Source organism: Triturus cristatus, chromosome 6 (genome assembly GCF_964204655.1).
Source record: "Triturus cristatus chromosome 6, aTriCri1.1, whole genome shotgun sequence".
NCBI lineage: Eukaryota > Metazoa > Chordata > Amphibia > Caudata > Salamandridae > Triturus > Triturus cristatus.
Window position 1 is genome coordinate 909215418 of NC_140589.1, and position 22502 is coordinate 909237919.

General features: G+C 43.9%; 1 protein-coding gene across 1 annotated transcript in view; it reads right to left on the reverse strand.

The window, feature by feature from the left end:
* The window catches only part of ENPP1 (ectonucleotide pyrophosphatase/phosphodiesterase 1), a 519644-nt gene extending 508125 nt beyond the window's left edge, over positions 1-11519 (reverse strand). The window contains exon 1 of the mRNA XM_085611568.1: positions 11239-11519. Coding sequence (XP_085467694.1) covers positions 11239-11427 — 189 coding nt within the window. The 5' untranslated portion in view covers positions 11428-11519. The remainder of the gene's footprint in view (positions 1-11238) is intronic.
* Positions 11520-22502: the final 10983 nt, after the last annotated feature.

Sequence of the window (22502 nt, forward strand, 5' to 3'; positions counted from 1 at the left end):
CCGCCCCCCCCTCACGAGCACTCCCTTCCGCAGACCAGACTAGGCTCATACACTGGTGTACCCTCACAACCCCTTCCTACTCAAAGCCCTAAGGACGAATAAACTACCTGACTCCTGTCTTTTCTTTTCTTTTGTGTTGCATACCGCCCTCCTCTCGACTGAACTTACAAGTGTACCCCAGGAGTCAGCGCCCGAGGACCAGATCACTGAAGCAGTGCTTCCGGAGTCGACATAGAGACCCCGAACTTCACTGGAAAGAAAGGCGGACTAGCCAGCAGTCTCCCCCCCCCCCCCGAAACTTTCTGTTTGGTGTAACCCTGTTTCAAATACGGTATTTTGTTTGCTTATGCTGGCTAAGACTAATATACAGTAAAATAAAGCCCAGTCTAAGTCATTCCGACGTCGTATTTTCTTCTGTCACGCTCCCACGTGAACCCCTCCCGTCACAGGCACGAATCCAATCCACGGAGATTTCTGATTTGCATTGTCAATTGGAAGTCAAATTGGTTTTTGAAGAGTAGGTAGCTGCCTTATTGCAACCCAGCAAAGATACCATACAATATGAAGCACATAGTCTGTGGGAGAATGCTATTGACTGCTGACAGTAGATTTAGTGAATGGGGGAGAAACAGGACTTCCTTAGTCAGAGACTTGTGTTTCTTTGGAGCTCTGTAACAATCTAAAATTGAGTAAACAATTGCTTCATTGATGGATTTCTTAATTAGAATCCATCCATTCATAGAGAGTATGCTTGGTCATTTGGTCTTTCTTATAAGTTGAAAAAATAAATTGTGATTTCAAGAGATGACAACGATTGTTCACACATCGCAAGATCAAAATAAAGCTATGAAAGTTCAACTTTATGGAGTGCTTTTATTTCCATGAATGTGCGACTGTGTGTACTACATATGCAGGACAGTCTTCTGAATAAAGTTTTGCATCCATGCCAGCATGTGGAAGAGTGCACCACTATTTTGAGCATTGGGGAAAAACATTGTACTCTCAAAGGTTTGCTTACAGCATAATCTCAAATGTTCTTGAACTACTAACCAGTACTTTCATCTTTACGGTACACTACGGGATTAGGTCCTTGAATCAAATACGCTAATTGGCACTATTGCAATACCAATAACAGCCAATACCATTAGACACCTTTGCTTTAAGTCACACATATGTTTAGCAAGCTTCAGTAACATTTACAAAAACATATTCCTGTAAATAAATCCCTGGGCTCATAATCACAGGTGCCACGTGTACATAGTGGTACTATGCCACATTCTCGTTCACATTCTGGGTAACAATGTATCTATGTTTTGAGTTGGAACCGCGTTTGATCAAATCTCTCTCTTGGTTCCTAGAATGCTGAATCTTAATGCCCAATGGATCTAGATAAACCTTTTTGTCTATTTGCCTTGCTCAAACAGACATAATAAAAGGCAGTGGAAAACAGCGCTAGCCAAACTAAAATACGTAACTTTGGGATGGATCAGTGTACGAGTGCATTACTTCAACCCAGATACCTAAACTTTTCGACCTGAAGATTATATTGACCATTACCTCAACTTGTTGTTACCTCTAGTGCCTAAAAAGTCTACAACTGGAAAACGATCAGTAAATTTAACTATGCAAAATTCTGGCGAATTGAGGTAATGACCACTGTCAATGTAAGGGCAGGCTAATGTATAGAGGTCAGTCTCTATAATAGGGGTTTGGGTCATGACACACTTTTGAAATGAGGTACCAGATCCCGGTTAGAGCTCATCTGCAACCCAGGCCCTTAGTTGAAGACAATGTTAGTCCAGGGTGAATCATGTGAAGAGATCCATACATTTCTATGAGAGGTTTGGGGAGAACCATAAATCTTTGAAAACTAATTCCAAAAACGCACCCTAACCAATCAATGTCCTTAACTCCGGAGGAAGTTTTCAAAAATAACCAACAATCAGGAAAACTGCAAACTGAACTTTGTGACCTTTGTTTCTGAAGCTTCAGCACAAAGCACTCATCAGCTGTTCAGCTGGCAGAAAAATGGACCCTGTGCAGCTCTGCAACGCATTTGGATCCAGTTCTAGAGTGGAACGTGTGCTTTTTTTTTGTTTAATCTTTAATGGCTGTTCTTATCTGTGAGAGGTGGTGCTGGTAAAACAAAAGAGACAGAAATCAAAGCGGAGTCAGTTGCTGAAGTCAAGTAAACACTGAAAAATGCAACCAGAAGGTTTTGCTCTTTACTTCTGAAGGCTGAAAAGTGTACACTTCACCAAAATTGCTGTATCTACTGCAAGGAAGTGCTTTGGGCTCTGCTACTTCTGCTTGGAGTTCGAATGCATGTTTTTAGGTCTCGCTAGCGTAAGGCTGCGCGCATGCGCAGTCTCGCTAGCGAGATTTAATGAGATGTGGGTTATTTTCTGTAAGGGGCATTAAGCCCCGCCCCTCTCTTCCATTGGCTGGCGTCACCGTTTATGCTAAACGGTGGCCAACCATTGGAAAAGAGGTGTCGGTGACGTATTTGCTTGCCTTTCTGAGCCGTCCCATTTGAACGGCCTGGCCTGCTTTGCGTTCGTTGCAAAAGGTTTCTTATCTTTATGGGGCCAAACACATGGCCCCATAAAGACAAGAAACCTTTTGGCAGGCGAGAAAGCCGAGCAAATACGTCACCCCCTCCCTTTTCAGGTTGAGCAAGGAGGAGGGTGAGTGTGTGACGTGTGCAGCGTTCACTGGAAATGTACCTCCTCTTCTCTGTAACAATGCCGGTGGAATTCTCTCGAAGCGCAGGCATGATGTGGTAAATTCTCCTCCAAAAATCTGCTACTTGTGGCTTGTATTTTCAGAAGATGGCTGTGTGGCATGTTATGTGCGCAGCAAAACATCGAAAACGTATATTGTTACCCGCCAGGCTGTTTGAAACCAGCCCCCTGCTTACAAATAGGCTGGCGTCTCGTAGGTACAGATTTAGGTGCCATTCCTTCGGAGCGGCTTGCATAAACTCGCATTCATTTGGGGTTGAATGTATTCGATGGAATCCTCAAAGTACGCGTGTACTTTCACCGCAACAGAAAGGACGTGCCTCAAGAGTAGATCTCAAATTATTTTCCGAGGAGACCATGGTGACATATGGTTAACACACCGTGACGTGCAAAGGAAGGTTTTGCACAGTTAGTGGCTAGGGATGCGGCAGCCGAGTTGCCATATTTTAGTGCTTGGAGACTTGTTGATTCGGGCAATGGCGCCAGCTTGTTTACGTGCTTGTTGTTTGTGCCGCCTCCTCGCCAAGGAGAGGCGAGGTTCGCAAACAACATTTTAAAAATCCTTTTTGCTTAAAATGCATAAAATATTGAAAAAAACGTGTTTGCTGAGCCGTGCCTTTATATTGTAATACGCCGCTCGACAAACTCTGTTGGGCATTCTGCGAGCCCCGCCTCATAACTGCAACCTGAAGGGTTCTGCCAATATCAGCACTGCACAGGAAATGGCATTCGCAAAACAGTTGAGATAAGGTATTTATTTATTCTTCATGCATATTTTCTCTCCACCCGGCTTCCGCTGCCTGCTCCTAATAAGTTTCCCTCACGCACCCTTTTCCCTCCCACAGCTACTCTTCTCCCACTCAGCGCACAGCCTCATTGTAATAAATTTTAGCATGCCTCATGCTGTAAGCGCACTGTCACACACTCTGGAGTTATTGAGTCACTGTGCCAGTAAGTTCCCACATTGCACCCCTATCTGCTCTTCGGTTCATCCACAGACACCCCTAAACACCGCCCACAGGGTTTGTTGCTCCTAAAGCCACTTGCTTTCTCTGACCACTCTTTCTAAGTCAGACCTGAGCAATCAATCCATCCTACGCTGTGTTCTCAGAACCAAACGCACTGAGGACATAGCCAGCCAGGCTTTTCTTAGAGCCCTAATCAACAAGCATTTGCATTGCAACAGGGCTCTCTTTCGCAAGAATTTAAGCTATTAGCATTGTAAATGACTATGCCTTTTATTTGTGTTTTAAAAACCAAAACATAAATAAAAGGCATTGTCATTTACAATGCCAATAACTCAAACTCAAGTAAATGCGAGACCTATTGCATTGCAAATGCTTGTTTTTTAATTCAGGTGGGTCTAGAGGCAGCTGTTTTGAGCCTCACATTATACAAAAGAGAATAAACAACACACACACACACACACAAACACACACACACAATACACAAACACTTAATTCAGCCCACCGGAGTATACAATATTTTACAGTTGGTCAGCCCGCTTCATTCAGTGGCTGTCTTGCACAGTTAGTGTGGACAGATTGCTTAATCATGTGTGCACATAAGCTTAAAAAGACATTCACTTCAGTGCCAGTAATCGTTGGCGTGATACTTTACTTTGCCCATATTGTTTTCTTTCCATTTTGTATCCTCTACCTTCTTTTTAGACTTCCTTGCGTGTTCAAACCAAGAGTAACTTTTATTTTTACCAAAAACAATCATTTCTACCCTGCTTGTGCATTAAAACTAAAGAAGGTGTCTATACTAGTTCTAAGTACACCGTCCTCCTGGGAAGTAGCTTCACAGTTCTATCAAAAATATGTGTGTTGGGTTGGAAAAGTTTTATGCCTTACTGTACTGCTGTCTGGATCCCAAAGGCTGATTTTTTGTGTCATAAGCAAACATAGATCAGGCGTGTGTGACATGACATCGGCCTGTCTAACGGATTGCGTCTTGTTAGAATAGATGGGGGGGCTAAGCGCTACCCTCATAGTGGTGGAAGGCTACCGTCTTCAGCAAGAGTTGAGCAGCATGAGTGCTGGGGTGGAAGCATACCGTGCTGTGTTCAGAGTGAGAGAACAGGTCCTTTTTAGCCTGTGTCACTTGAGGGAGACCTACAGGCTCACTCGCCTTTTTAAAGTTCCGGTGCGGTGCTGTGTGCTTAACTCAACCTTGGCCTATATCAGGTAGATGTAGAATGCTGCGAAGCGCAGCAGTAGTGACTCTGTGCCGGATATATGTATGCCTGGGAAGGGTACAGCGCAGAGGTAGAGCAGTACTGCGTAGTACATGTGGGATTAGTGCATGTGCTGAGTGTCTGAATGCCTGCCAGGAATACATTACATGAAAGATGAGGTGCTGTGCAGTGCATGTGCAATGAAACGCATGTGCTGCATGTATGTGGGCTTGTGTGAAGTACAATACATGGAGAGTGAAGTGTTGTGCAGTGCTCATAAAAAGCGTGTGTGTGTACTGGCAGTATGTGTGTTTGCAAATAGCACACCCTGGTACAATACAGAGAGCCTAGAGGACTGACAAATGCATGGAGACTAAATGTATGTGTGTCTGTAGTGACACAATGCATGGAGGTGACAGTACTTGGGAGTATGTGTGCTATGAAAGTACACTGAGTGCAAGTGTGCCTGTAATTGTACTTTACATGGAGGGCCTTTGGATTCATTTTGGGAAGCCCAGAACTACCTGGTAAAGACATGAATAGTAGAGGAATCCCCCCAGACAGATTTGTCTATTGCTGAATTCCTGAGGTGGGTGAGATGGGCTGTGTGAGAAGGACAAGCTCTGCATCACTTCTGCATGTGACCAAGACTGGGGGCCATGGCCTGCTAGTCTACCTGCTGGGTGAGAGGACCTCTCCCAGGGAAACCAATACCACCTGCCCAGGAGCCTTCAGCACCAGTGACTGCCTGCTTGCCAACTCCAGTGTGTCCTGTGAAGTAGGAGAGAGCATTGGAGGGAGCAAGGTCCAGTGGGGATTCCTAATGAGTGGACTCCATGAATAGTGGTGCACAGATAAGGTTGTTTCCCGTTTGCAAGAGCGATCCGGTGACCCCTGTATGCCAGGAGAGGGATGCCGTGGACTGAGCCATGTACTGAGCACCAAACATGTAATACCTTGTTGTGTTGACACTGTATTCCAGAGGGGGCCACCACTGAAATATGCGCTTAGGCCAGAAAGTACTGCAGTAAATCCATATGTCAGAAGGGGCTGCTAGTACCAACAATGCAAGAAGTTTGGCCCGTTGTCAGGAAGAAACTGCAGCAGTGACCAGTAGGACAAGCCGCACACCAGGACCTGTCCCTGACTGACCTCCGCCCCCGAGGACCTTGAAGAATATCATGGAAGACGCTGCATCCACACTGGGTTCTGATCGGGAGCTGGAGGACTGAATTCCCCAACTACCCCCTCTCACTCCGCACCAGTGTGGAGAAGATTGACTTATCTCATCTTTGCAGGATGGGAGCATCTCCCATCAACTGGAAATGTCAGCAGTGCAACTCGAGGGAGAGCGCCTGCTGCAATTACCACAAGCAGCCAGACTTCTTTAAACAGGATCAGGACGTGTTCGCTCCCACGGACAGGGTGCTAGCTGCATCGCTAAACGCTTCAATACTACAGGACCAGATAAAGCTAAAACTGGGCCTGTGGAGTACCAGGGGACTTGCTGCTGACGGAGCTGCTGCTAATGGTACCCATAGCCAATTTTGACTAATTCCTAAAGAGTCTAAGGGCAGCCTACAAGTGAGCATCCCCTGGATGCAGCCACAAGTAAATGGGGAATAACCCCAACCATATTACAAAGAACAGGGTGGTACAGGGATACGCATAATAAATGCTAGAGCCCTGAACTCAAGGGGATTGGGTTATTGCTTACAAAATGTTGTTATTCCTTTGAATGTGTAGAGTTAGAAATAAAATACTTATTTTTCACATAAAATCATGTGTTTGGCTGGACATTGATTTATTGACAGTACTGTGTGCACTTTGAGCTATGAGTCGCTGACTGACTCGCCTGTTTTTACACTTCCCTGCAAAGGGAGCCTTTGACTGCTAGTCCACAGCTACCACCGAGTAAAAAGCTACCACTGAGAGCCACAGAGAATCAAGTGCAGAAGGATTACTTGGCTAAGCATTTATAGGTTGTTGCCAATGCTTATTCTGTCTTGAGGGGCTCTTGAGAACTGTGTGAGATGTGTTGGCAGCGATAACTGCATTTGCAGCCACCTGCCTTTAACCCCTTCTGTGCCCATGACGAGATAGTCTCGTCATGGAGCGCGGTTGCGCTGTGCCCATGACGAGACTATCTCGTCATGGATCCCGCCCGCTAATACAATGCCCGGCACAGGAGGGGAAAGGGCGGGGCACTCAAGGGGTTAAATGAAAAAGCTCAAGTTGACATGGTGTATGAGCAGCATGACTGAACTGCATACAAAGAGCACAAAGTGTAACACTGACATGCCAGACTGCATACTACACTGCATAATATCTTCTACAAAGTCAAATTGCATGCTTGCATCATCTATGTGCAAGTGAACATCTCACAGTACTGTACATGAGAGAAGACAAGCCCTTCCCATTCGAAACAGGCATATTTATATCAATTAATATGACCAGTGTGTGATCGAAAGTACCTGGCGCAGTCGCACTGTGTCTTCCTGCTCATAATTGTACCATTTACTGTCATGCAGCAGACTCAGTTACTCATTATATCATTTTGAGACAGAATCTCACAGAAGAGTGTTTGACTCTGATCGGGGATATGCTGCCAACAAAGTGATACTCTATTTAACAAGTGGGACTACTGACCTTCCATGGTAACTCTAATTAGTCTGCCATGGCTGGAATCTGTCATTTTCCTGAGGTGTTTGTGGTGTGTGCATTCTGTTATGGATGAGGTTCTAGAAGAAGAGCTGAGAGACCGCAGACAGAGGGTTCCACTGGTCATGTGCCGCCAAAGCAAGCAGATTGCCATCATTTAGACCTACATTTCCCAGGTTGCTGTGCGTGTCCCTCGCCTTATCACCCTTCTAGTTTGCATGACACTTCTGAATTACAAAGAAATTTGCTTTTGTAATTCCGGTTATATTTTGAAATATTTTTAATATTAATTTATAGGCTATTTATTTAAATGTTATGTGTTAGAGAAAAATAACTGACATCTTCAGACAACTCACTTGACAAAAACATCTAACTTTAGTAAGAGAGAGATAAATAAACCTCCTTTTCCAAGCAGCAATTAGTTAAAAGACAAACTGACATTTGACCTCTTTCCTTGAAAAGACAGCAAATGTATCAAGATAAAAACAAGATTTAATGAGATCTTTAATGCTTATTTTTTTTTGTGTTTTAACAGACTTTTTATATAGCGCAAACTTTGCCCGAATGTATTGGGTATCAGGGTGCTTTACACGAGCACCAGTTGCATTAAACATGAGGACACATTCCTTGTTGTTAGACATGGGAAGATTAAGCGATTTGCCCAGGATCACAGGATGTTGTGCGTCCTTGCAGAGACTCGAACCCGGTTCTCCAGATTTGAGGTTGGCTTTCTGAATGAACAGATCACCTGTTACTTTCCAGTCCAAGTTTACTCCCCATATGGGACTAGTAAATGCTAAAAATAGCTCCACCTGAAAAAGTTTTACTCGCAATTGCGAGGGGGCGAGTAGATTTTTTGAGGCCTGATTGCAAATGTGTTTGGCGCCCGTGCAATAAAGATTTTTTATTTTTGTATTTTTTATTTAGGAGAGAGCGTGTCCTGCCTTAAACAGTAGGCAGGACAAAGCTATTTGAGAAAATAGTGCTCAGAGGCTGTAATTAAAGCCTACCGAGTAACAACACAAGTAACAGGGGGTGTCGCCATGGGAGGTTACAAAATGAGACCATGTGGGACTAAGGAGGGACTACTAAGTCTATAGACCCACGAACAGCCACAGATTACAGTGGACAATGACACAAGCAGATGAAAAATATGGGCGTAGAGTGGGCGGAGCTTCAAGTCCCCAACTGATTACAGCATGCTTCGCAGAGCAGCGCATGCGTAGCCCAGGCTTGACATAAAATTAAGTGCTGCACCCATCTCGACAGGATAGTTGGGCCGCCTCCTCTGACCGCCACTGTGTGAGGATATATACGACCAGTGAACCAGGAAAACGTGCCCATCTTGACTTTCAGAGAAAGCTCTGCACCCAGCAGAGATGGGATGCATGAGGAACGGGAAGATTGCTGGTCCTCCCTTCAAACACTGGGACTACACGCGAAAGACTGCTTAGAAGCGTGCAGGCTATGACCCGGAGGAGTGAAAGAGGCAGACTGCACTGCATGCTGAGAACGTGCTATATCAGCCCCAGGAACCAAGGTCTATCAGACTACCCCAGGTGCTCTTCCACTCTCTGCGACTAGCACGCTACTTGTTGCTGCAATGTTCATTTCTTAGTACCCCTCTATGGTTTCTCGGAATGCCCCCTTGTCCACTGCAAAAGTTGTATTGTACTCCTGAGGCATGGTCACAACCATGAACCATTAAAGAGGGTAGCTCAGCTGTCTGCAAAAACCTAATCAGTCCAAAGAAAGACAGAAAACATGTGTCCTCAAGAAAGGACCTCGCATTATTCCCCCTGTACATTATCAACAGGTTAAGAACAGCTGGTTAATGTTAATTAAACCAGTGACCAGCTTGTGAAACAGGAGGCAGTGTGATTTCTGTCAAAAGTAACACAGCAAACTCTGCTTAGATTAATTCCATGATTATGAAGAGAATCATGCTCTGGGACTGTCCGCAGGTGACAGGGTTTTGGGAGGAAGTGGCGACGCTACTCCTGACGGTGACAGAGAGGGACTTGGAGGTAGGCCCGGGGGTCTGCTTGCTACATGGCTTTCCGCATACAGCAAAGACTAAGATCACTAGTAGGTTTATTGATCTAGGGCTGGTCCTGGCCAAGCGGGAGATTACTTCTCATTGGAAGGCGCGGCAGGGCCCTAATTTCTTACGGTGGGCTAGGGAAATGGAGAAATGGGCGGGAAGTGAGAGGACTTATAGATTGTGCTTGGCTCGACGCAGTGACAATGAAAGATCGCACGAATGGGCCCGGGCATGGATGGCTCTCCGGGACTTGTTCAAATGTTCGGTTATGGGGGATGGGGGTGATCCGGTGGGGGTTTGACGGGACCCCGGTTCCTTGAGTGCACTATACAGGGCTTCCCCCCTCTGCTCTTGCGGTACTGTCTGTTGGGATTGCCGGGAGGCGGACTCGACGGGTGGTGACTGAGGTTTTGATGTACTTCTGATAAGTACGGGCGACATGCTTGGGTGGGTGGGTAGGGAGGGAGGAGGGGCTCGTTGGGGGGGATGTTGGGAGATGGGGTGGGGGGTATTTTGGCTGTCTCGCACACTCATGGTGGATTACTCCTGTGGATGCACTACCTAGTAGCACGGACATTATTGGGGTGAATGCTGTACAGATGTAGCTTATGTGCTGGGGTGCTTATTGCAAGATGTCCTGATTTGGCTGGGGGGAGGACTATGGGGGACGGGGATGGACTGCATTTTGTTCTGTGACCTAATAAAGTTTGTTTTTAAAAAAAAAAATGATTATGAAGAGAAGTGAGCGTGGAACCACAAGCTCAAAGATCCGAGTCCAGGCTTCTCTGCTTGAGCATGCAGGTGATCCTGGGCAGACTGTATTACCTATGCCAATTCCACCAAAAATGTGAGCACTTACAAACAAGGCAATCAACAGTATTATAGAGCTGCACATAAACTGAACATTATATCACATGCATCTCGACATTTCTGTTGTATAGCCCACCCACTTAGAAAATGATTTTCAGTTGAACTGTGCAGAATACCGACCTTTATATAAGTAAAGAGGTACTGTGTGAAACACTCCAAATATTGCAATCAACACAGTGCCAGAGTGCAACGTACAGATGTTACAAGCGGTACCACCTAAAAATCTACAATACACCCTTTTATAAAATGATGGTATGTCTCAGATAGACCAGCAACAGCATGGCTCACTAAAAGAGACCCAGGCAGCTCCTTCAACCCTATGCAGTTACTACACAACGCCTCAATGGAACAGCAGAGTCGAAAGCTAAAAGGGTAGGAGGGCTACAGGATGTAGAAATGATGTGCATGTTGCCTCTGGGAATGTGTAATGGTTTCCACTCCTCGCTATATGCCTTTCTTTGACGTGCACACACAAATATGTAGTAGAACTTTAAAGTAGTTGTTGAGGGCAAGTAATTCGTTGATTAAAAACAAATAGGTAAGAGCATTGTCTGACAGCGAGCTGCAGCCCCTCACTCGGCAGGTATTGCCAATTCGGCAGCCCTTATACTATGACCCGCAACGACTCGCCACCTTTTACAATAATAACAGCAAAGTCCTCACGCTCCCACAGGTGACAGCGGCATGCACGTGCACTGGGGCGGCTGGCACATCAGGTGGCGGCAACAGCGCAGCCTTACCAGGGAAATGACTTTCCATTTGCTGGACTCCTTCTTGGCCTCTCCGCCGGCCGGTCCCGCCGGGGCTCGGGTCCCGGCTCTGTCCCCCATCTCTACCAGCGGCAGCGCCTCCTTCTCGGGTCGGCTGTCACCACCTGCTTCCGGCAGCATCTGCTTGGCGTCGCCGTCCGTGACCTGCTGCTGTTCCATTGCGTGCCTCTGCAGGGTAATTGCCACTCTCCCTTTCTGGTGGCCTCCGGTGATTGATACGGCCGGGTGGGAGGAGACTGGGGCTGGAGAGGGAGCGTCCTGCCCGGCAAAAGATTAATGGGAAGGGTTGGAGGAGTGGCCCGAGTCCGCCTCTTGTTGGAGCCTGCACTGGAGTCAGTCCCAGAGTGGCTCCGGCGGCTCGCTTTGAATTGATAAATCCATTATTGCTGTGACTCACTAATGAAGTTCTAAAACACTCCATGCTGACTATTTTTGCAAGTCGTACTTGTACTGTGAAGTTTTGAGAGTATTACCGTGTGTGCTCTGCAGCATGTACATACACCATGTGTTTCACTATTTTAGGTTTGGGCTTAGCACAGACCACAACAACGCTCCTTATCAGGGGCATGAGAAAGGCCTCCGTAGCCCCCAGGGTGCTGGTGGGTGGCGGGAAGGGGGGGGCAGGCTTACCCATACTGGAGGGCGCCCCCCCCCCCTCAGCCCCCGCTGATGTGAATGTGAGGGCCCAGAGTCTCCTGAATCTTACCTTGAGAAGCTAGGAAGAGTGTAAGAGGCACCAGCAATGGCCCTGGGCTCCAAGGTCTCCAGCCCACTGGGTAAATGCCTGGTGGAATAAAATGCCTGTTTGGCACTGGTCAGGCAACTTTTTTCCCCCCCAAAAAATAACCCCCCCCCCAAAGAACATTTCCATTTTAAATTATTATTATTATTCCTCAATCTTGCATACATTGTAAATTGTGCAGAATGGTCCAAGCCAAGCTCGCATTGTATATACTTCAAATAACTACTTATATAAATTTATATACTATATATATGAATATATATTTATATATATATTCAGTGAAAAAACCATAGGTTTCACACATGTTATAGTTAGCTGGATATTTTACTGATAAAAAACCAATGAAATTCCCCCGTTATAGTTAGTGCAGGCAACTATAACTCACGCGACCGCAATCCTCTGCTGATGCTAATACTGTACTTAGACAATTATTTGCCCATGTCTTCTTCCATTAAATTTTAGCTATACATATATTACAAATATTTTTTTTTCATAAAGACACATATGTCATCAGCAGAGGATTGCGGTCGCGTGAGTTATAGTTGCCTGCACTAACTATAACGGGGGAATTTCATTGGTTTTTTTATCAGTAAAATGTCCAGCTAACTATAACATGTGTGAAACCTATGGTTTTTTCACTGAATTTGCAAGGTTTTTTAAATGCTAATTCCTAACTATAACGTGTGTGAAACCTATGGTTTTTTCAGTGAATTTGTACGGTTTTTTAAATGCTAAGTTACTTTACGCCATTCGTGGCGTGCGCGCCCACTTAACGCAGTTCGTTCCGTGCGCACACGGTGCGCTTCGCGCACCGTGCGCGCACAGTGAGCACTCGGTGCGCTTTGCGCACCGCGCGCCCACTTTACGCAGTTAGTGCCGTGCTACGCGCACCGCGTGCCCACGTTACGCTAGATGGGCCATGTACGCACGATGCGCTTCGCGCACCGTGCGCACATGGAGGACATATGATGCGCTTCGTTGTAAAAGGTAATATTTTATTTTTTCACAGAGATTATAGCCCATGCACAAATGGTGCCCTGCGGGCACCATTTGCACATGGGGTGGGGAGAGTATGGATGTTTTAAAAAAAAAAAAAAATTATACCGTACGCGTACGGTAAGCGTAATCGCCGAAATTATCGAAAAAATAAAAATTCAATTTTTGACCTTAGGGGATCTTTGGGGACTCCCTGAACATGGTTAGGTGCTTAGGAGCTGTCTAAACAGCCCCTTTACATGTTTTTTCCCTTTGTTTTTAAACCCCCTCTCAGAGTGCGAGAGAGAAAATGGCGGCCGCCACTTCCTGGTTTCGACCGATTCGAATGTTTACTAAGATCTAACAGCCAATCAGATTCGCGCTCGCGCACGTCACCGTACGCGTACGGTAAGCTTACCGTAAGCGCACCGTAAGCTGGCTCAGATATATATATTGATTTAAAGGCTATTTTCTCATGAACTACTGAACAGATTTACACCAGACCTACAAAAGGCACTTCCTTGACCTGAGGACTACCTCTCTGCCAAATTTCAAGTAACTCTGTTCAGCCGTTCGGGCTGTAGCTGTGTCTAAAGGTCCTACAGAAAAATGCATGGGAAAAACGCGTTTTGGGACCCCCCTCTTTTATCTCAGCCCCCGCTTGACGAATCCCCCCGAGACTTTCAGGGTAGGAGCGGAGCGTAGCGCCCCATTAGTTTTGAAAATTTCGCGAGGATTCGTCGACCGGCGCCAAAGTTATTCAAAATAGAATGTTGCGGTTTTCCTATGGAAACAGGGTCCTAACTATAACTACCTACTGGCGACCGCCAGTAGGTAATATATATACATATCTATATATCTATATATATATACATATATATATATATATATAAATTCACTGAAAAAACCAAAGTTTTCAGGGGCGTTATAGTTAGGAATTGGCATTTAAAAAACCTTAGAAATTCACTGAAAAAACCATAGGTTTCAGGGGCATTATAGTTAGCTGGACATTTCCCTCGTACAAAACCCTAGAAATTCCCCTGTTATAGTTAGTTCAGCTAACTATAACTCGCGCCCCCGCAATGCACTGCTGATGACGTCACATATTACATCACTCATGACATGGTCAGTGACATCACTGATGACATCACTGATGACATCTCCTGCTACATTCCAACTACAACATCACAGTGCCGTTTGGAGATGGTGCATGCCACTTTACAACATCGACTGCTGCGGCTCTTGTAACAGGCCACTCCAGAACACAGAGACACACTTACCGCACTTCCTGTACACGGACATGTCCGAGACACCCCGTTCCCCTTGCCGGATAGGCACACCCCTGCACTGACCTGTGAACAACAGACCAGCACACGCCAGTTGTGCATGCTGGAGGATGCGTACGTAGCTACACATCCTGGCTCACTGCCAACGCTGAGGTGACAGCACACTGTGATGTTGCAGGGCTCGTGCCTATCATGCTACGACAATGACCACAGGGACACACTTACTAAGATGTGGGTTTGGGGGGCATTGGCGGTCCTGCAGTTGTTGAGATGAGTCTTCTGTCCCTCATGGGTATCCCTATATCATGCTCATTGACTCTATGGCACCTGTGGGTGTTCTGGTGTGGCTCTTGGCTGTGATCCCTTTCATGGTGCAGGTAGTTGTCCTGCTTAACACCAGCAGAAAGCAGGTGTAAAATCCCTGGTGCTAACGTGTCTTATCGCCGGAATTCGTTTCGCATTGCAATTGGTGTGAAAGTTGTGATGTGATTTTTTTTCGTGTGCACAACAATATACGAACTGAGCAGTGTATCTCGTCAAGATCCAGCACCTGACGCACTATTCCCAATCAATATAAATACAATGAGATTTCTTAATAGATTTTGTGTGTACACTGTAAGTGCAGCCAATACCTCAGTGCAATACAATACAGGATTTTAGTATTTAGAATAAATCGCAAAGGTGCACCTCGTGTCTTTTTGCACGGGAACGGCTACTCTCCATTTCATTATCAGCACTTTAACGGAAGTAAAGTTGAGATAAATCTAACACACTATTCAGAAGTTGGTGCAAACTGCAGATATCACCAGTATTCCAGCGATAAGTGCCCCAAAATGTAACACCATGGTGGACTCCATCAAATAACAGTAATAAGAACAAGAAAGAGTCACACAGCAGTTAAGAGAACAACCCAAAACATTATTAATTTTTTTTTCAAACTTTATTTTTTATAATAATAAATATATAAACGCTAAACTATTTTCAAACTTAATTTTTTATTAACATAAATATAAACAATAAACTAATAAACAAAATGTAACAACAGTAATACAAAACAACAAGGCGGAACACTCCTGTGGGAACCACGGATGTCGACGACAGACCTGGAAAATCAGAAAGATTGTTAAAAAAAAAACAACATGGTATTCTCAACAAAATAGCACAAGAAAAAAAATAACAGATATATAAAATGTATACAGCTAACAACATTTTATAAGTTTAACTTACAAAAACTGTAAATGTTACCGCTTTAAAATATTTACCGAATCTGAGGAATTTTTTTTGCAGAAGGCACCACGCCCACAACGTTTTTCTTCAGTGGTGAAGACATTTTTACCTTTTTCCAAGGGGCAAACATAGACCAATGCCACCTTCTTCATTCGCAAGATTTGCCAAAGAGTTCTGTTACGAGGGGATCCTAACAAAAAATACTCATGCGGCACAGCAAGTATGATAAAACACCTAAGAACCCTTCATCCAAACAATCTTGCACGAGAAGAGTGCAAACAGATGAGAAACACTCCTGTTCTGTATCTGTAAAAAAGAATCACAAATAAATGTATATTAATAACTTTCAAATGTATACTATTCCATTACTGTACAAACACATTTTATATAAAAACTGACTAAGAAACTATAGCCCTGAACCACAAGTGTGACGATCGTTAAAACACTACATGCATAGTGCATACTACTTTGAAGCAGTTCATGCCCTAAAGCCTACCTCACTAAAAGACTACATGCTAACTGACTAAATGATTACAGTACTATAAGGAGACACACTGGGTGAGTGACACTGTGTTTGCTAGAAGAGTATGAATACTAACTAGGCAATTGAAGGTGTGAAACACAACTGTGTAGGTGATTAGAGGACTGCATCCATACTGCATAGGCATTTAAAGCAGTCCATGTGCTAAGGCCTGGCTCACTGCATGACTACTTGGGTACTAACTGAATGATTAGAGTACAGCAAGGAGAGTGCCTAGGTGAATTTATAAGTGCTAGGCTTTTCGTACAGGGAATGGATTAGTACTTGGTACTGAATGGGTCACTAGAGGAGTGCAAAGGCAGTCACAAGTGCTGGACTGTATGGATACTGACTAGGAAATTGAAAGTGTGAAAGACAAGTGTCTAGGTGGTTAGAAGACTGCATGCATAGTGCATAGGGGTTTGAAGCAGTCCATGTGCTAAGGCCTGGCTCAGTGTATGAATACTTAGGCACTGACTGAATGATTAGAGTACTGCCAAGATAGTATCTTGGTGAATTTATAAGTGTTTGGGTTTTAGCACAGTGAATGGATTAGTACATGGTGCTGAATGGGTCACTAGAGGACTGCAAAGGGAGTGACAGGGTATTTCCTGGAAGTGTATGGATACTGACTAGGGAATTGAAGGTGAGAAAGACAATTGTGTAGGTGGTTAGAGGACTGCATGCATAGTGGATAAGGGTTTGAAACAGTCCATATACTAAGGCCTGGGTCACTGGATGAGTACTTGGGTACTGACTGAATGATTAGAGTACTGCAAGGAGAGTGCCTGGGTGAATTTATTAGGGTTTGGCGCAGTGAATGGATTAGTACATGATGCTGAATGGGTCACTGGAGGAGTGCAAATGGAGTGACAGGGTGTTTGCTGGAAGTGAACGGATACTGACTGGGGAATTGAAGGTGTGAAAGACAAGTGTGTAGGTGCTTAGAGGACTGCAAGCATAGTGGATAGGAGTTTGAAGAAGTCCATGTGCTAAGACCTGGCTCAGTGCATGAATACTTAGGCAGTGACTGAATCATAAGAGTACTGGAAAGAGAGTGTCTTGTTGAATTTATAAGTGTTTGGGTTTTGGCACAGTGAATGGATTAGTACATACTGTTGAATGGGTCTCTAGAGGACTGCAAAGGAAGTGACAGGATGTTTCCTGGAAGTGTATGGATACTGACTAGGGAATTGAAGGTGTAAAAGACAAGTCTATAGTATGTTAGAACACTACATGCATACTGCATAGACATTTGAAGCAGTCTTTTTGGTACTTAGAAACTGACTAAATAATCAGACTACTTCTAGGACAGTGCTTAGGTAAAACTTATAAATTTTCAGTTCTGCCACAGTGAACAGAATAGTACATGGTACTGCACCTTAGTGTCAAACCCTGACTTATTTTATCAATGCATAAGCAAAGACTAGCTTCTAATGCTACTAAAACTTGACAACATGAGAGGTTTTAAATTAGTTATCTGTCAGCAAATACACGATGTTACCAAATGCTTCTCTCACAGTGGTTCTCAAATGCACACAGACTCACAGTGTAATTCTAGACAACAACCACTATACCTAGGAGTTTACCAAAAATCATTCACTACTGTGGAAGTGGTAAGCGAACTGCACACAATCTTCATATTTCAGGACTGCACTTTTGTGTCAAAGCCTGACACATTTAATCAAAGCATAAGCAAAGACTGGCTTCTAATGCTACTAAAACTTAACAACATGACCGGTTTTAAAACAGTTATCTGTCAGCAAATACACGATGTTACCAAATGCTTCTCTCACAGTGGTTCCCAAATGCACACAGACTCACTGTGTGATTCTAGACAAACAACACTATCCCTTGCACTATATCAAAACACATTTCTTCATCTAGAAGTAGTACTACATTTTAGTATAGAAACATAACATAACTCATTTCACAAATTCATAAACAATGACTGGTTTCTAATTCTACCAAAATATAAAAACTGCACAGTTATCTGTCTACAAACACATGAAAAACACAAATGCCAATCACAGAATGGTTTCTACATGCACACACATTGTAGAGAAAAAAAGTACTCCCTACACTTTAGCAGGAAAAATACATTAGTCTGATTAAAATCAAAATAGTCTACATACATCCCCTCACAACTAAATAACTCATCTTTCAAGTTCTTTTGTAGATTAAGGAGTATATCACTCACTCACCATATTTTCTTTTACAGAATCTCTGCACTGTGCACCTCTCAGCAAAAGCAAAGAATGAAAAAGTTTCCCTTTCATTTTCCACACATATACATGTAAACATCAAATCACAATCCTTCGCACATAAACTCAAAAGCAAACACACATTTCTATTGGTTAAACATTTCAACCCTTTCCAACTGAAATACATTTCAACCCTTCCCCCAATCTGCCTTCTGCCTGTTACCATAGAAACAGGTCATGGAACACTGCTCTGAGCTCACAGGTTACAAGTTCAGCACACAATGTTCCTACACAAGACATATCGGCTTATCATATATAATGTTCCTTACAATCTGTTTTTGTTAACCAATAACAATCATACCTTTAAAAAACAAAAATATACACCCTACCTTTCAGTGTAGAAAGTTGTTATACAACCAATGATTTCTTGTCGTTTTTCAAAAAACGTTGCCGTGGATCCGCGCACCCACCGCGAGAGAATCCGTGCATCCAACGCGATAGGATGCGGGCACCGTGAGCGCATTTCGCGGCTTTTTTTAAAAAAAAGGGGGGGCCACAGGGGGTCCTTCTGGGACCCCCTAAGCAGATCTAGAGGGTCAGAGTATTTCCACTCTGCCCCCTTTATATCTTTTACACACTTATTCCCCTGCCATCTTCAGCCTCGCTTCTACCGAGGCAGAAAATGGCCGCCAACAGTTCCTGGTTTCGAATGTAGAGAGACACTCGACAGCCAATTAGCATTCAGCGCGTGATCGGGAGGGTGCGCGCTCCGTTCGGGGAGGGTGCGCTTACGGTACGGGTACGGTCCGCGGATCCTCGGCGGCCATAGATATCACTAACTTTTTTACCCTAATTTTCTCAGGAACTACTGAACAGATTCACACCAAATATGAAAAAGGCACGAGTCCGAACTGAGGACTACCTCTTTGCCAAATTTGGTGTCATTCCGTTCAGCGGTTCGGGCTGTAGCTGCGACAACAGATCCTATGGGCAATTGCATGGGGAAAACGCGTTTTGGGACCCCCCTTTTTTCTCGGCCCCCGCTTTACGGATCACCGCAAAACTTTCAGGGTAGGAGCGGAGCGGAGCTGGCCAAAAGTTTGGAGAATTTCGCGAAGATTCGTCAATCGGCGCCAAAGATATTCCCAATAGAATGTTGCGGATTTCCTATGGAAAATAGGTCCTAACTATAACTATTTACTGGCGACCGCCAGTAGATAATATATATACATATATATATATATATATATATATATATATATATATATATATATATATATATATATATATATATATATATATATATATATATATGTGTGTGAATAAGTAGTTTTATATAGCGCAACGTTCACTCCAAGGAACATCTTGTCGCTTTACGGAGAAAGGACATCTGATAGTCCGTAGAGGAGAGAAAGCTAAGTTATAACAGCAGAAGCAGAGATTAGATAAGAGATAGCACAATATGGTCTGGGGTGGCGGAAATCCAGGATTTTAAGAGCTTCCTGAAGGTGAGTTCAGTTTGAGTGTGTCTAAGCTGAGTGGGCTGGGAATTCCAGGCGTTTGTCCCTAGGACAGTCATTGCCTTGCCCCCTCTAGATTTCAGATTCTCCGAGGATGACCGCAGAGTGCGTTGGGTGGCATATGGCCTGATTCTGGATCTTAGAGATCCTGGTCCAGTTGCCCTTGTGGCTTTGTAAATGATGGTCAAGATTTTAAAAAGAATCCTCTTATGGACAGGCAGCCAGTGAAGAATTCTAAGTACTGTTGCTGAGGAGGAGCATTTAGGCCATTTGAGTACCAGCCTCGCTGCAGCGTTCTGGACAACATGCAATCTTTTCAAGACTGTCTTTTTTGTTCCTGCGTATAGACTATTACAGTTGTCCTGACGTGATAAAATTAAGGCTGCTGCAAGAGTTTTCCTACAATACAGCTACAGTGGTTCTGTAGGGTGTGGGACCGATTTCTTTACAAAATTATATTATTTTCAAAAGTAGTCAATAGGAACACATGCGAAAACCAATTCATATCTTGTGAATTCAATCAGAATATTTATTAAACTAAATTTCTCAGGCTGTCAACAAAAACAGTGACAAATAGTGCAGTGAAACAAGTGCTCAGTGACTGTTGTGAGGTGAATGCAATATATACAAATTCAGATAAAATATGTAGAAAATATTTACAAAAGAGATTCCAAATTGTTACCAAGGGGGGGTCAGCACATGTATATCAATGTCTCTGGTAGTGCACTAGAATGCATTATATTCAAAATCCAGAGACCTGATACAACTGAGCCCACAAGTTAGTAAAGCCGACGTTTCGACCCTGACGACAGGTTATTTCATGGGTGTCATGGCGGGTCTTCTTCAAGGCTATGGAGTAGGTGTGGACAGCCAAAAACTGAAATTTGGAATTCTCAGATGTGCTCTTCTTCCCAAATCCAAAGAGTATCTGATGTGAATCGAAAGCCAATATGGTCTGGTTTGTGAATGAAGACTGGGCAATTATTCAGCCTTTTCTTTGTTTTAAGGCGTGCGATTTCTAATGGCACGTCCTTCGTGAAGACATTCTTGGCACAGGCAGGCACCGGGAGAAGGTCAAATAATTTTCTGAGAGTTTTTATTGTTTGGAAACACATGCCTGCCACAGCAAGAGCTTGCTTGTGGAAACATAATGTAGGGTCAAAATTGATTCCCAAATTTTCACCGTGTTCACTGTGTTCGGAGGTGGGGCCGAATTTGAGGGCCACCGCTGGTTGGGCATAAATACATTGGACTTTCCAAACTGCATAATTTCTGTTTTTGAGCTGTTACATTTAAGATGATTCAGTTTCATCCAATCCATCACTGCTGTTAGACAGTGGTGAATCTTCTCTTCCGCCACTGTAGAGTTTTTATATAGAGTGAGAATCAACTGAGTGTCGTCTGCATATGCAATGGATTCAACATCAAAAGTGGCCATCAAAGAGAGGAGTGGTGTCATATAAAGATTAAAAAGAGTTGGGCTCCTGGAAGATCTCTGGGGGACCCCCGATGACAACCATTTTCCTGCAGATTTGTAACTTCCCAGTGTTACAATCTGATGCCTGTTTTCTAAAAAGGATGTGATCCAGGCCAGTGCCTTGTTTGTGATTCTGCTGTGTGCAAGCCTGTCTCTAAAGATGTCATGAGAGACAGTATCGAACGCAGCTGATAAATCCAACAGAACCAGTACCGCATCCTTACCCTGATCCAGGGCAAATTTTAGGGTCTCAGTGGTGTGGAGGAGCTGTTGAATGGCCAGGTCTGAGACCCGATTGCTTGGGGTGTAGGATGTTAGCTTCTTTCAAGGAATCATTAAGTTGGGTATTAACTAATTTCTCAGCTATTTTACTCAGACATGGCAGCAGTGAAATTGGTCTGAGATTGGAGAGAGTGGTAGGATCAGAAATTTTCTTTTTTTGAAGTGGCTTCACAGCAGTGATTTTCTAAATTTCAGGGATTCCTGCTTGCCTAAAAGTGGAATTGATTATCTAGTTGATAATGGGATTTAAAGTATCTACCAATGCATGTTAGTTTTTCGGGGGGCAGGGATCGAGGGGCGAACCTGACTTACAGGAGACAATGGCTTGCCTCGATTGTTCCAAATTAATCTCCTTGAAACATGTGAGTTTACTTTTAGTTCCTAAGGTTTAGGTTTTGTTGGGCAGAGGGGTTATGTCCGTGAAATCTTTCTATAGGTCTATGATTTTATTGTCAAAGAACTCAGCAATTTGATCACATAGATCCTGTGATGGAGGAATTTCTTGTTCTAGACCTTTTGGATCTGTGAACAATTTCATGATATTAAAAATAGTTTTCTTGTTGTTTGCCCTATTTATTAAATTAGAATAATGCTATTCTAATTAGCTGATGATCTGAGTGCCAATTTGAAAAGCCCCATATCTTCTGATTTATAGTTTTTTCTCCATTGCTTTTCCAATTTTCTACATTGTCCCTGTAAGGCTTTTAGACGGGGAGTAAACCAGGGGGCTGACTTTTTCTTAATAGTTTTTTCCTTGGTGGGGCTAAAGTATTGGCCAGCGACAACATTCAATCATTGAAAAGATCGTTGTCGATTGAAGGATATCCTGTAAGGATAGGTTTTCCTGCTTCTGCAATGCTCTGTAGGTTGGGGAGCATGCTATTCCACTTTCGTGTGAATCCCGATTGACTGAGAATTTTTCTAGTTGGACATTATTATAGTCAAACTTGAAGGGAATTAGCTTATGGTAGGACCAGGTTATTGTAACTGAGGGTCGATAA